At 29.4% G+C, this 15,212-nt stretch overlaps 1 protein-coding gene across 1 annotated transcript in view; it reads right to left on the bottom strand.

Moving 5' to 3' along the window:
- Reck (Reversion-inducing-cysteine-rich protein with kazal motifs) overlaps window positions 1-15,212 on the bottom strand; it is a 183,279-nt gene that overhangs the window by 14,289 nt on the left and 153,778 nt on the right. The window contains exons 3-6 of the mRNA XM_067046299.1: window positions 9,567-9,721; window positions 6,549-6,726; window positions 3,309-3,439; window positions 838-1,093 (exon numbers count right to left, since the gene is read on the bottom strand). Coding sequence (XP_066902400.1) covers window positions 838-1,093; window positions 3,309-3,439; window positions 6,549-6,678 — 517 coding nt within the window. The 5' untranslated portion in view covers window positions 6,679-6,726; window positions 9,567-9,721. The remainder of the gene's footprint in view (window positions 1-837; window positions 1,094-3,308; window positions 3,440-6,548; window positions 6,727-9,566; window positions 9,722-15,212) is intronic.

Below are 15,212 nucleotides of genomic sequence, written 5' to 3'. Positions count from 1 at the left end.
AATACTTATGTTAAATTTAGGCAAAATTTATATAAAGAAAATCAAAGACAAAAACTTAAAATGGTTGGGCAACAATCAATGTTTGTATCGACTATCGAGGGGTGAGAACAGACAAAGGAAGAAGGAGACACTTGTTTGCTTGGATGGCAGGAGAGTGGACGTGTCCTGGAAGCAGGAAGTCCTGATCACCTTTTGTCTACAGTCAGTATAACATCTTTAGAAAGAAGACATCAAGAATCATCAGTCATCAAGGAAGATCACATAATTGGTTAGTTTGCTCAAGCTAGGATTAAACAGAATGTAAAAGTAGCCATTAATTCTTTTAAGTGTCATTGTGTCTTGATTGTGTGGTAAATCCGCCCTGTTAGTAAACAAAATTTTAAATATTATTCTCATATCTAGTTAATATTTAATTTATTCATTTAAACCTTGTCATAAATTCCTTATAATTATTTAAATAAATTTTAAATATTACAATGTCTCTTCCACATCTAGAATAGTATGCGATACTATCCAGAATAATATGTGATACCAGCCTCAATACAAATTAACAAATTTTCATTTTGTATTTATAAGTATTATCCTATTTTATTTTATTATTTATTGAATATTATCCTATTTGTAAATAAATTTTTGTCTAAAAATCAATCATGGACATTTATTACATATTCAGTTAATCAAATGCATATGATCATGTACCCATCATATGTATGGAATTTATACAGACATTTATAAACAAAATTATCAATGAAATCATGAAGCAAAACAAGTATGATGATAAAGTTATAAATTTGATATTTCTATCACCAAAAATAAAGTAAGAGTGGAAATTATAACCTTCATCCATGCACTGCGATAAGTTGTCCTCAGTGGAATTTATTAGACATTGATTGTTAAAATCAGGCCATGAATCGAAAGAATGATGAAATGTCTTATAACAAAGCTTTCTACACTGATTTGATGATGCTTTGTTGCAGCAGTGAAGCATCGCAATCTCCTTAGTGCTACGTTCTCCGGGTTCGTTGTTTTCCCTTTTTGTGTAGGCTTCAGCTTCAGTGTGCAGCAAACACTGTGTCATTTTAATTTCACCACCCTGGAAATTTAATTTTAAAGTTTAATTCAATTTAACTAAATAATTTATTTCATTGGTTCATATCAGAAATATTTTTAGCTGCATTATGGAAATGAATTATAGAATGTTAAATAGGCCAATTCTCTTTCAACATGTAACAAACTATAAGGAATAAGGAGTTAAAATATATTTTTTAAAAGTGTTTCAAAACCTTCATAACTATTATATAATTTTATGTTATTCTAGGTAAATTTTTCTGAAAACCCTTTATTTTTAATTTCTTTATTATATACAAACTAACTTTTGATCAAATCTTTCACCAAGGACTGCCATAAAAGATCCATAAATTCCTACCCACTACATACCTCCTCATTATCCATTCTTATCTTTCCAACCGATTATTTCAAGTAATCATAACAGTACTCATTCATTCCTTTTTCCTTATTCTGCTGGTGTACATCAGGGTAATATCCTTGCTCCTATCCTCTATACATTTTTTACATCTGAGATCCCAACCCATCCTAACACTATCCTCCCATATATGTTAATGACGCATGTCTATTGACAGTGAATAATGACTTTTCCATTATACGCTAAACCCTCCAATCCCACATCACCATCTTTGAAGAATGGTGTCAAAACTGGAGGATTAAAATAAATTCCAATAAACCCCACCAAATCATATTGACCCTTCATTGTAAACCCATGACTTTCTGCCCTACAGTACCCTTTAACAATACCCTGCTTATTCCTGTCGAACAGATCTATTACTTAGGACTACATTTGGACAAATGACTGACATGGAATCCTTATACAAGACTTGAAAAGATAGGAGACTGCTAGTTGATTCCGACTGTTACCACACATACAAGACAAATGGTCTAAACTTCCACCTAATTTTAAAATAATCATTTATATGACTATAATAAAGCCTATCTAAACTTAAAGAGTTGAGCTTTGGGGCTCAACTAAACCATTGAATTCCTCTTGTATTCAATCTTAACAGTCTAAAATCATTCATGCTCTTTACTTTGTCACAAATCAAATCATCTATCATGACCTCACTGTTCCATATATATATATATATATATTACCGATTTGGCTAGAACCAAATACCAATCCTTCCGTAATAAACTTCTTAACCACACAAACCCATTTGTTTCTAACCTGGCTTCCCCTTCATTACCTGATAATCCTCCTAGGCTTCTGAGAATGAGATGGCCTCAAGATCTTCTCGAGTAATATTATTTGAGTTTTATTAATAGGTAAATACTTTATATGTCTGTATCATGCCATTGTATAACTAATATAAAGTTTACTGGTCGTATATATTATAATACAGCTGTAAATATTAATAAATATATTATATACATACAAACTCCTCAATCAACGTTTCAGGACTCTTCCTTCATCTTTAGGGTGAGCCATTTTTCAGCACTTGCATAGTCCTTTTGTTTTAATTGTGTGATGGTATAAATAAAATACTTAAGTAGTATAAATTAAGCAACAACACATGCTTATTACAAAACACATTAATTTTCGATTTAAAAAATCAAAAGGACTTAATAACTACTGAATAGATGGTTCATCAAGAAGATTTGTGAAGTGACTTGACAAATCTAAAGTTTTTCTTAATTGAACTATTGAAAAATCATAAATAAGCAATTCAAGACCAGAAATAATTGTAGAGCAAGAACATAAAAAAATTAATTTTTTTTTTAATTTCAAGGTTTTGTATTCATGTTTTTTGTAGCTTTAATAATGCCAATGGTCAATAAACACTAAATAATTCACAGCTACTGTTTATTTCATTTTGACTATTACCAAGTATACTTCTTACAATATTTGTCTTAAGATTTAAAAAATAAAATAAAAATAGAAAAGGAAGATGGTCTGGGTGCAGCCATATAAAAACTTAAATAGGGATTAAACTATTAATAATGAGCCAACGTTTCGCCCCACATTGCAGGGCTTCATAAAGGCATTTAGACTTGAAGTCAAAGTGGAAGTTCACTAAAACATTAGCTCAATATAAATAGTTTAATCTTAATTGAGTTTTCTTTGACCACACTCGAACCATCTTCCTTTTCTACTATTACACAAAGTCAACCAGCGATCTTCACGTAAACTTAAAATAGTTAAAGGAACCCTAATAAAAATAAATTAGTTAATAGCTATGAAAAACTTTCCATTTTTACTGTATATTTTACATGTTAGTTAAAAAAATATCACATACGTGAAGTAAAATTGGACCACATGCTGATTTCAGATTGTTCATGATTTCCACATCAGATGCTCTCTTTTTTAAGTTTTTCTTACAAACCTCTTTACAGTTTCCTGTTGAAGCAAAGTCACAACAGTGAATATCTGAAAAAAATAAATAAATAAAATAATAATAATAATGAGGTGTAGATAGTTGACCGTAGATTAATGATTGGAGAAGTTTGTTGGGGTGCGGTCAGCACAGAACAACATAAATAAACAAAACCATATTTATTTATTTTATGCCGACGTTTTGACCTGAGTTTCAGGTCTTCATCAGGGCTATAGAACAAAAGAGATAACAACAACATTTAGATTAACATACAATTGAAAAGGAATAGTATACAAACAAATTTAGAATTATACAAAATATTGAATTAAATCATAAATGATAAAAAATTGATAACTGATAATTGAATAGTACAAAATTTTTTGATATTCGTGGAATTGTATGGTAGTAAATTGAAAACAGTGACAGATGAAATATAATACCATGTAGGTAAGAAAATATGTATAATATAAGATATGCAAGTAGTGTCTAAAAAAACTGAAAAATTAAATAAATAAATTGAATCTACAAATTGAACATTATGACAGACAATGAAAAATAGTGAGTGGCTTATATTCAATTTTTATTATTTCAATCACAGTTATCAATTTTTTATCATTTATGATTTAATTCAATATTTTGTATAATTCTAAATTTGTTTGTATACTATTCCTTTTCAATTGTATGTTAATCTAAATGTTGTTGTTATCTCTTTTGTTCTATAGCCCTGATGAAGACCTGAAACTCAGGTCAAAATGTCGCCATAAAACAAATAAATATGGTTTTGTTTATTTATGTTGTTCTTTGCTGACCGCACCCCCCGACAAACTTCTCTAATCAACAATAATAATAATAAGAAAATACTTTTTATTTAAAAAAAAAATAAGAAAATTATGTTACTATTTACAATTAATTTTAGTATGAATTTTAATTATGGAATAAATAAAAATTTAGACCAAAATGTAATTTGAAATAAATTCATAACCAGCCTGACCTGAGTGTATGGAAGGTTAAAAATAGTTTGTTTATATGATAGTTGATAGTGTAAGTTGATCTAAAATTAAAAGTTTAAAAATTAATAAAATTGTGACAAAATAGGTAACTAACTATACATAAGCTCAAGTGTTATTATTATTTGACTTGTAATTAATGACCTGGGCAGAATAGCCTGCAAAACATTTTTAAATTTGGATGTAAGACGTAAATTTATATTTAAGGTATGTTAAATTATTAATAATAATGTTAAAATTGTTACAAATGAATATGTAAAAAGCTGTTAATTGTTAGATTATCCTTGAGGATGTCTGAATTGGCCGAAACGTTGGACTGTTGATGATATAATAAAGAGTGTTGAGACTTAACATGGATACCAATTGATTTATTTAATAAATAAATACCAGTCTCAAGAAATTGAAAAGATTATATATAAAGAAAATACTGTTCTACTGAGAATTAATTTTATTTTTTTATAATACTTGATATACTTGGCCTTATGTTCGACAATGCATTTTTGAAATGTGACGATTACTTTATTAGTTTACAAACAAATGAATAGGAAATCATAAAATGATAAAAAATAATATTATAATAATACTCCACTAGTCAAAAATTAAAATTTTGGAAAAAGGAAAAAATGCATATCTTCATTCTGTATTTTTTTTTCTTAAATACTCTTTAGACATCGGAAATGCTATTAGAACTAATTGTTTGATACTAAATAGCTTTCTTTGGCTCCAGAGAGAGAAAGAGAATTTGGATAAAAATATTTGTACTAAACTTTGTAAATGCATTAATTACACATATGTAACAATTATATAAGATATTGTAATAGAATGTTCTGATCCACTGAAAGCTAACGTCTAGCCTGTAGTATGTCTGGATAGCGTTTAATAGCCCAGAGACAAGAGCAGGGCATAATGAGAAGACCTCAGTGTAAAATCTTACTTCACGAGAAACACCTCCTTAGGAGGCAGAGGACAACAATTTACATAGTGGATCAGTACTGTATTTTGGAAATGTTTGTTGTCTTTTATTTCTCTGCCTTCTCTGGAATTCTCATTCTTCCTCTACCTTTCATCCTTTCATAGGACCTGGCAACTAGCTACCCTTCCGGCTTACATACCCCTTTGTATCTACAGGAATGGTACCTAGTAGAATTATTTTACCTTCCTGCAAGATCTGGTGCTGGCTATCCTCCAGGCTTGCATTCTTCCTTCATACCTACAGCAATAGTACCATGAGTAGTAGGATGAGGTTACCATCCTTAGAGAACTTACTGCTGGCACCCATAAGTCTCATCCTGTATATTCACTTCCTAATCATCTACCTTACCTATTTTGAAGACACACTGTTGAGGCCTTCTGGTCTAGATAACCATTATTAATTGGAATCAGATCATTTAACATAACCATCTCGACATCATTTGGACCAATTTTTTGCCTCATTTTCTAGAAGCAGCTGTATGAAACACTAATGAAAAGTGAAGTTTATGTTGGAAAGATTCTAGATTAATAATTGTTTTATATACAGTATGTACTCGAAATAAATACTGATAAAACAAAATTTATGGTGAGCAGTAGAAACGAGAATTATTTCAGTGTCATAGATATAGTAGGAAATGCTTTTGAACAGGTAGATAGGTAAAAGTATTTAGGTTCTAGGGTAACAAGATAAAACAAAATTGATGAAGAAATAATAGCGAAGTTGAATGCGGGAAATCCTTGTTATTTTTCAATTTCAAAATTGCTTAGCTACACATTCTGTCCAAAAACTTACAAGTTAGGATTTTCAAAACCATTATTCTTCCCACTGTTCTTTACAGATGTAAAACATGGCCTCTTACATTAAGGAATGAACTGTGCCTTAAGGTTTTAGAAAATAAAGTATTATATAAAAGTTTCTACTGCTAACCATATATTTTTTTTATCTATATTTATTTTGAGACTTAGTTCCTTACTGGAGTTCATCAACGTGGTAGTATTTAGTTCTGCAGTTTCCTTTTCCTTACCCAGTAATAACAAAATCATCGGCGTACCCAAGCACTGGTAAATAAAACCTCAATAAAAGTTTAAATTTAGTTAACAGTTTTATTCAATGAGTTATCTTTTATTACATTATTAATTTTGTTCTGTTGTTATATTAAATAATTAAATAATATACACTTACACTTCTGAGGGTTTGATAGCAGAAATGGTTTGCTTATATTGTTGAGGCACTGAAGAACAGGATTTGTACAGGCAGCGGTTAATCGTGACCATGACATACGGCCTGATTGTTGAAGCCATCGCCTGCACATACTATGACATTCTGGGCTGCGAGCATAACCACAACATTCTTCTCCAGCCTACATAAAAAATATTTTAGTCATGAGTATCATTAAAAATATCTGAGATAAATTAATAAGAAAAAAATCCTGGAGAGTAGAAAAGAAAACAAATCTTAAACAAATAAAGTCCTCACACCTATTTGTAAATGCTCCTATGTATCGCTAACTCAAAAAAGTTCTTATGTCTAATTATTGTATCGATTCCAGAACTAATCCTTATTATTGAGTTTTATGAAAGTTAGTAACAATATAGTCATTAATATGATTTATTTTCACAAATTTCATGATATGAGCCTCTTAAGGACCATATAGTCAAATAAATTACAAAATCCTTTTGTCGCAGTTCCATAGAAATATTTTAATTTTTATACATTTGTTATTAATTTTGTGGCAATTTTGTTCAATACTTTACCACTATTATACTCAGCATAGAATATAACCATGAGTTTAGTTTTAAAGAAGTTGACATTTTAAGCAAAGTGGAGTATGTAAGAATTAGAAAATATTTAGAATCTATTTATATAAACAAAAATATAAAACTTTGTCAATTTTAAAATGATACTAGAGGAGTTGGACAGCATTATGTGGTCATAATAAGTAAAATCGATTTTTTTTTTTAAAACAATAATAATTAGTATGGTAACAAATTAAAATCAACATTGAGAATAGAAATTCGGATATGTAGATATACTGAAAGAAAAAAAGGCAATTTAAAAGGTAATTTATAAATATAATAAATAACATTTAAATGTCAAAAATAATTGAATTAAAAATTATTATCAATTGTAAAAACTGCTAAAAAATTGCAATTGTAAAAATTGCTGTTTTCAAACAATTTTTGAATTGTTAAAAACAGCAATTTTTAGTGAAGTGCAATAAAAACTTTGTTGATTTTAACTGAATATGAGGACAATACTGGCCCAGGTATTTGCGGATGACATTGTCCTCATACCAAATACTAAAGAGAACCTACAACAAGATCTAACTGAATGGGGAAGCCTAGCCGGAAAGAAACGGAATGACTATTGTTAAAGCCACCTCAAATCGACCATGTCTTTTTGTTGGAAGGCTTTAAAAATGAACAAAAACAAAACTGGCTCGGATTAAACATTTATTTGGTTCAATTTATACATGGTAAAAAAAAAAAAAAAAACTAAAAAAACTAACATAAATAAAACATACAAGCAAAGATAAAAGTAAAATTAGATAAATTATGAAATTATGAAAATTAAAATAAAATAAACTAATTTACAAAAAAACAAATAATATGTAAAATAAATACTGGTCGACGGTTAATCCTCTCCGATAGGTCAGAGGAAGATATTCTGCTTGTCGAGATGTGCAGGTAGAAGCTCCATTGCTAAATACTCCGCTGCAACTCTCAAACTGGTCCAAAGTTGGTGCAATGGCTTACAAACAGTCGATGTCCCAAAAGCTAAGATGGCTACACTGGCACTCATTGTGGGCAGACAGGGTCTAGTTGTTTTATTAATTATACGAGCCGATTGATTAGCAACAACTCATATTGCACTCAAAGGCCAGAAACGCAGAAAAGGTCTGGTTTCGAACTGTAATAACGACTAAAACACTCAACAAATGTTCAAACTATAAACGCAGACAGGGCTGCTTAGACGCTACCAGGGCCACTAATTAGTCGCTACTGCTCCAAAAAACTAAGATGGTCGGTCCGTTGCTAGGTGACGCAACAATGATCACTCCTAGCAACTGTCTCTATTACTCATTATTAGAAACAAATTCTTCACACATTCTTCTTTTCAAACAACTAAATCTAAATAAAACAATACAAATAAAAATAAATGTAACTAAATTAAATACTAATAAAACTATATAACTAAAACTATAAAACTAAATACTAAAAATACTATTTAAAATTATTTACAGCGTAATTATATTATGGCGTTAACAACTATCAATGTCAGAAAAAACAAAATAATGCATATAGGCCGGGAACAGGAATACATTGAAATACTGTGCAAACGTGAACCTATAGAAATGGTGGACGAATGCATTTACCTAGGCACAGTGACCAGCACGAATGGAAAAATAGACCAAGAGATATATCCAAACAAATGGTTTGTAGATCTCTGTTGGATGAGTGAAGACAGGAACCCATGAAAATATTTTGAGGCCAGACCAACAAGAAAACGCCCATGAAGGAGACCCAGAATACAATGGAAGGAATATATCTCCAAAGTGAGAGAGAGAAGAGAGAAAAACTGGGATACCATGACAGTGCTGGCTCGGGATCGAGAGGCTTGGTTTGCCTGGATAGAGGTACTCCACTGCTTAGATAGTGAATGCTGTCCTGAGGGCAACTATAATACATTTTGTACCATGGTAATGGCTGAGAACAAGACTTAAGTGGTTAAACACTCACAAAGTGTAAACGGGTCTTAATGCTGTCACAAATACTATACCTCACTACGTGAAGACACATATGCTATGATAAGAAAATTGATTTTATTATAAAATAAAGAAGATTATATATTGGAGAAAGATATAGTAAAACACTGAAGGAAACCAAGGTTACTGTGGGAAGGAGAAATTCGAAAAAGGGGGTCGCATGGACAGAAGAAAGAAAACAATGAGAGGAAAATAGAAGGAAAGGAAAAACAAGAGAGAAGCCAAAAGTAATGATATTAATGTGGTCTATTTAGGCCGTTTCGTGAAAAAAAAGATTATTCACTATTAAAAAAAAACGAATAACTTATGTTAACCTGATTTTAAGCTTTTGAAACTAATGTTAGTCAAACCTAATATAAGTTTTAGCTATCTAATGCATAATTTTTGATTATCTAAGCTTTGTAATTACAATAAAGAATTAATACTAAACTTACCTCTTGCTTCTGAATGCAGCCATAGAGTACAAGCTCATCGCTCCGCCTGCAGTGATGCTGCAGTTCTGATGCACTTTTGGCATTTTTGCAGGCTTGATGACACCTTTCTGACTGAGCTTCCTCACAGCACACACCCCAACTGTACTCTTCCTCCACTGAAAAAAATATATACTCTAAAATCAAAGGTTCTAGTGACTTATTTTATATAATTATAATTTCTTAAATATTCATTCGGTTATTTGAGCCTGTTTTAGCTATTTTGACATTTTAATTTATGTCATAATATTTATTACTTGTCTTAAACTTGTAAAACAATACTTTATTATTTTCCTTTTGTACTTCATTTTTCATGAAAAAAATTTACTATTAAGTTTATGGATATTAATTAAAAGTAAATTATTAACGGATAGTAATCCTCTAACCCAAAAAGTTTACAACTTTTCTAAAAATTAAATACATGACAATGCTTAATACAACAAAAATAGCCTAGGTGGTTTCCTCAATTTTTTAAAAAAAAATCTAATTTTTAAATTTCACAAAATAAAATTATTTGGATGGGACACAGGAAGCTATCTATGTAGATAAGTGATATTGGGGAAACATACTTATTATAGAAGGTAGTTTATAAGAATGTTTAATTAATATTAAATAATATGTATACAATTGGTTTTATTGCTTCAAGTTTGTAGAGAACCTGAATACAGAGGAGTGATCTGAAATGTTGGTTAATTTTATATATTTTAAATAAAGAAGAATATGGATAGTACAAATCACTAAAAATTTACATTATTTTTAATATTTTTCCATAAACTTGTAAAAAAAATTATTATTTTCCTTTTGTCCTTCATTGCTTATGAAAAAAATAAACTATTAAGTTTATTAATATTAGTTGAAATTAAATTATTTTATTTTATTTATTTTTTAGCCCCTATAGAAAATAATTTTTGATTAATATATACATACATAAATATATAAATGTAATACTTATAAATTACTAAGGAGTAGGTGTTTAAATGTATATATTTTTTTATACATCATTATTAACACTTTATTTCATTTATCCAGGAGTTCTATTTGAATTAGTTTTATTCATGATATGAAAAACGATTTGGTATTAATAGAGTAACACAGTTTTATTCACATATACGGATGATTATAATTAATTAATTCGTTTTGATCAAAATATTACTTGATGAGTTTCGAAAATCTTCCGCGCAGATGAATGGGTTCCTATGACGGATACTAGATCGTGTACGCAACTGTGTGCCGTCACAAAAGAAAGCACTTCTCCATTTCATTAATTCAGTCATTTCTTTATTTATTAAAATTATACACGGTGACAGATAGTTACTAAATAATTTATAATTATTTGAGTTTTTGTATTTTATAAGAATGTTTTTAATTTCTAAATTTTGATATTAATCTGAGTTTAAAAAAAAAATAATATAAGGCATTAATGGTCCAAGTGCTTCAAAGACAACTATAAAACTATATAAATAAATAAGTAAATTGCTTTTTAAATAAAAAAATGTATTTATTAAATTACAAAAATATGATGGAGAATAGTATAAAATAATACTAGATACTAGCTAATTATTGCTAAAATGTTGCCTTAGTAAAGATTTAAGAAATTACAGTGTGTGGAATAAAAGGCCTTTTATATATTATCTTACAATTTTTTTTGTTTAAGTAAAAAAAAAAATTAAAAACCTCAGCTTAGTGCATAAGTGTCTATTATATGCTATGCCTAATCTCCTACATTATGCACATAGGTATAAATGAAAATATTTATTCATTTTATTATTATTTTCTTTTTAAACTTCTTGTTTAAAATTTAAAAAAAATTGAGGTAAAGCAATGCGTCGATTAACTTATAAAGAGTCGAATTCAAAGTAAATAAATAAACAAGTTAACACAAGTGACGAATGTTCTTCGAATAGTATAGGTTATAGAATAGCATGGGTTAACCAATGCTTTCTGTTAACCATGAAAGTCTCTCTAAAATAAGTTTGTGTTATTGTTTAACTTGGATAATCAGTCTGCCATCAAGCCCTTCATCTCTCTTCTGATTGTTTTGTAACTAGTAAGAATTTTAATTTTTTTTTCATATTATTATATTATATTACCTATGTATATTATTTAAAATAAAAACTAAACAAAATCAATTGGTCTAACCAATATGAATATGCCCATTTTTATATTTTCTCATCGAACTTTTTCTACATTGGCTTATGACTTATTGGTTTTTAGGTTAATGTATATTCGTAAGTATGTACATAATTGAAAATCCCTTTTGCTTAGCTTTTCAATCGTTTACATGCTGTATGAAGGTTAAGGGAAAATTAAAAAGGGAATTTTAAGTGGCAGAATATTTTTAAATACTTCTTTCTGCAAAGTTTTAAGAAGTTGAAAAATTGAATTTCAAACTTCATAAGGGGTATTCCTGATGTTATGTTAAATGTTAAATTTTATAAGAATAGGATTGTGTGCAGCCCAATTTAAAGTCATGTTAAATGCATAAGAGCTCCTATCGGATTTTCTGAGCAACTCGTTTTATAACCTTTCCTTCCAAAACTTCACGTTGTTGTTTACTTCTAAGTTTTGATTAAAGTAATTTATTACAACATGCCTAAATTGAGTGAAAAATTGGCCACTGAAAGCCTTGTTGATCTTTTAACTAGTGAGGAAGAGAATCAAGATGAGCTGAGTGACAACAGTAATTACATTGTTATAATGATGTATAATGATATACAATAATAATTGTCATCCATTACTTTATTACTTATTAATACATCCCAAACTATACTAACATAAAAAAAAAAAAAATACAAACTACAAGCAAGTAGGCGTCTATTTATTTTAGAACATTAAATGAGCGTTTGAGAAATAAAAAAGTAGTGAAATGAAATGAAAAATAGTTTATTATTCTGGAACTAGGTCAACAAGGAACAATTAAAAAAGTAATTTTAATTTTATAATAACATTTATTGACCAAAAAACAGTATGGCCACACTTTAACTATAACTTAGATAAAGAGAAGAAAAAATAAATTAATTAAAAAACTAACTGACTAAATAAAAAACAAAACAAAAAGGTAATTACATAATATGTGTATTATTATAATAATGGATTAGACTGATGAAGTAAAAGGTAGTTAAGAAGAAGGGTTTTACACGAGGGAAAGGTTGGTACATGACGGATGTTAGAGGGAATGGAGTTCCAGAGATATGCATTTCGGCTAAAAAAACTATTTATTAAACGCAGCAGTTCGGAGAGGTTGAGGGTAGATATCAGATAAACAATCTTTTATTACGACTTGTCTAAATTGAGTTAAAAATGGAAGTTATGTAAAAGCTTGTCCACTTAATGCCTTGTTGATTTTTTAACTTATGACAAAGGGAATCAAGATGAGCTAATTGACAACTGTCATTACATTATTATTAGTCATTACATTACTTTATTAGTTTTAAAAACATCCTAGACAATACTAACACAATAAAAACACAAACTACGAGCAAGTAACCTAACAGGACAACAAACAAAACGATGACGAGCTCAGCTGGTCTGTTGTGTGACGTCATTCTCTATTTAACAGACCTATTAACAGACTTTCAACCATGTTATATGTTATATCGTTTTAACATGGTAAAAGAAAGAAATATTTCTCCATTTAACATGAGTTTTTCCATTTAACACGCTTTAACATGTTAAACTAAAGATCATGAATGCCCCTATAATAGAAATATAAAATCATTCAATACAATCAGTTCCCTCATATCTCTTCAATTATGAACAAAATTTATGTTTTTAATCAGATTAGTTTAGTTTTTGTGTAAATATAGAGAGTATTTAGCTAGTTTAATTTGATTCAAACAAGGTTAGGAAAGCTTTCCGTGTATATATAATAAATTCGATTATTGCAGGATTTGGATACACATTTAGAATTTTTACTGCTCCATCTTGACAAGAGACTTACTTGGAATCCACACACAAGACTGAAACGACAAGAAACTGCTCGTAGATTCCGATTGCTACAACACTTACTTGACAAACGCTCTAAACTTCCCATTCACTACAAAAAATTAGTATACACTACAATAATCAGACCAATTTGGACTTATGGAATTGAGCTCTGGGGCTCCACCAAATCATCAAATTCTTCCCGCATCCAATCGTTACAATCCAAAATCCTACGTAAAATCCTTGATGCTCCTTATTACGTCACAAATAAACTCATTCATAAAGACCTTAACATCCCATTCGTTGCAGATTTGACCCAAAACAGATATGCGTCTTTTTATTCCAAACTCCTTAACCATCCTAACCCATTAATTCTTAATCTTTCATCCTTAACAATCCCTGATAATCCTCCGAGGCGTCTGAAAAGAAGATGGCCTCGGGACCTTCTAGTTTAAATTAATGTTTGAAGTACCACCAATGGGTGCTTCCTTCCCAAGACTTTCAAGTGTATATGAAACATACAACATATTTACCTATTGTATTATTTTGTACAGTTGTAAATTACAATAAATAAATAATTAAAAAAAAAAAAAAAGAATTTTTACTGTACGATTTTCCACACTTTGAATTTTTTACTAGATGTTTTCCCGTCTTGCTCATAAATCAGGTCTCTACAGATGAACTTTAATAATAATATTAAGAAATAGTGTAATGGACTTTCCAAATCGTAATTGTAATTAACTTCACCGAAACTTCAGAAGGATGAAGAAGAAGGTTAATATAGAAGATTTGAGTACAATAAAGGGCCATAATGGATGCTTTAAGTAGTATAGAACTGCCGCGGCGGGTTTAGAACTTGGTCCATAGTTATTTCATCCACACCTTGATAAATATTTATAAGCCCATCTGTATTCTGTCTTAAGCTTCCTCGGTAGACTTATATGCACGCCATCCGTTCCATGCGGCTTATAGGGTGACAGTCTCGGCAATATGGAGGAATCGTGTTCCTTGTATCGTAAAAAAGTAATTACTTTCTTTTAATATTAATTTAATAATATACAATAGGCATTAATTATGCATTATTATTTTATCAGTTAAATAATCAAGACCAACCATATATCTTGATAATTCGAATTTCGGAAACTTATTGGAGAGATGTCGCAATTTGAGTTGTAAAAGGTTCACCTCTTCCAAATCTAAAATTTGGACTAATTTGACAATTAATAACCGATTTCATATTGCAAACATTCTGGTAAAAAGTCTTACTCTATGAGTTACTTAAATTTAAAATAAACTAAAGTTAAGCTATTGGCATTTTTTTCACTTTATACGACACTTTTAATTTTATTATTGATACACAACATTGATATATTACGAGCTGCTACAGACTTAAGAAATAAATAGTAGTGAAACAATTGAGCAAATTCATATTAAATAAAATAAATAAATAAATATTCATATACATTTGTGATTCTTGAGGGTCAGTCAAGTTTGTGCCAAAGCTGAATAGGTTTTTGAAATGGAGGTAGGTTTGCTTTGATTTTTCCTACACAATAGCCGTTTGTTTTTAGAAGGTCTGTTATTTCTATTTTGTATTTTGTCTGTTAGTTATTTAATGTTTTTAATTGTGTATATTATTGTATATATTATTTTATCATTATGTTATTTTATTTATTTATTTTTCAT

This window comes from Halyomorpha halys, unplaced genomic scaffold (assembly GCF_000696795.3).
Source record: "Halyomorpha halys isolate HHAL.00 unplaced genomic scaffold, Hhal_1.1 Scaffold484.1, whole genome shotgun sequence".
Classification (NCBI taxonomy): Eukaryota; Metazoa; Arthropoda; class Insecta; order Hemiptera; family Pentatomidae; genus Halyomorpha; species Halyomorpha halys.
The sequence above is the reverse complement of the archived record's forward strand: the minus strand, read 5'-3'. Positions and strand labels throughout refer to the sequence as shown.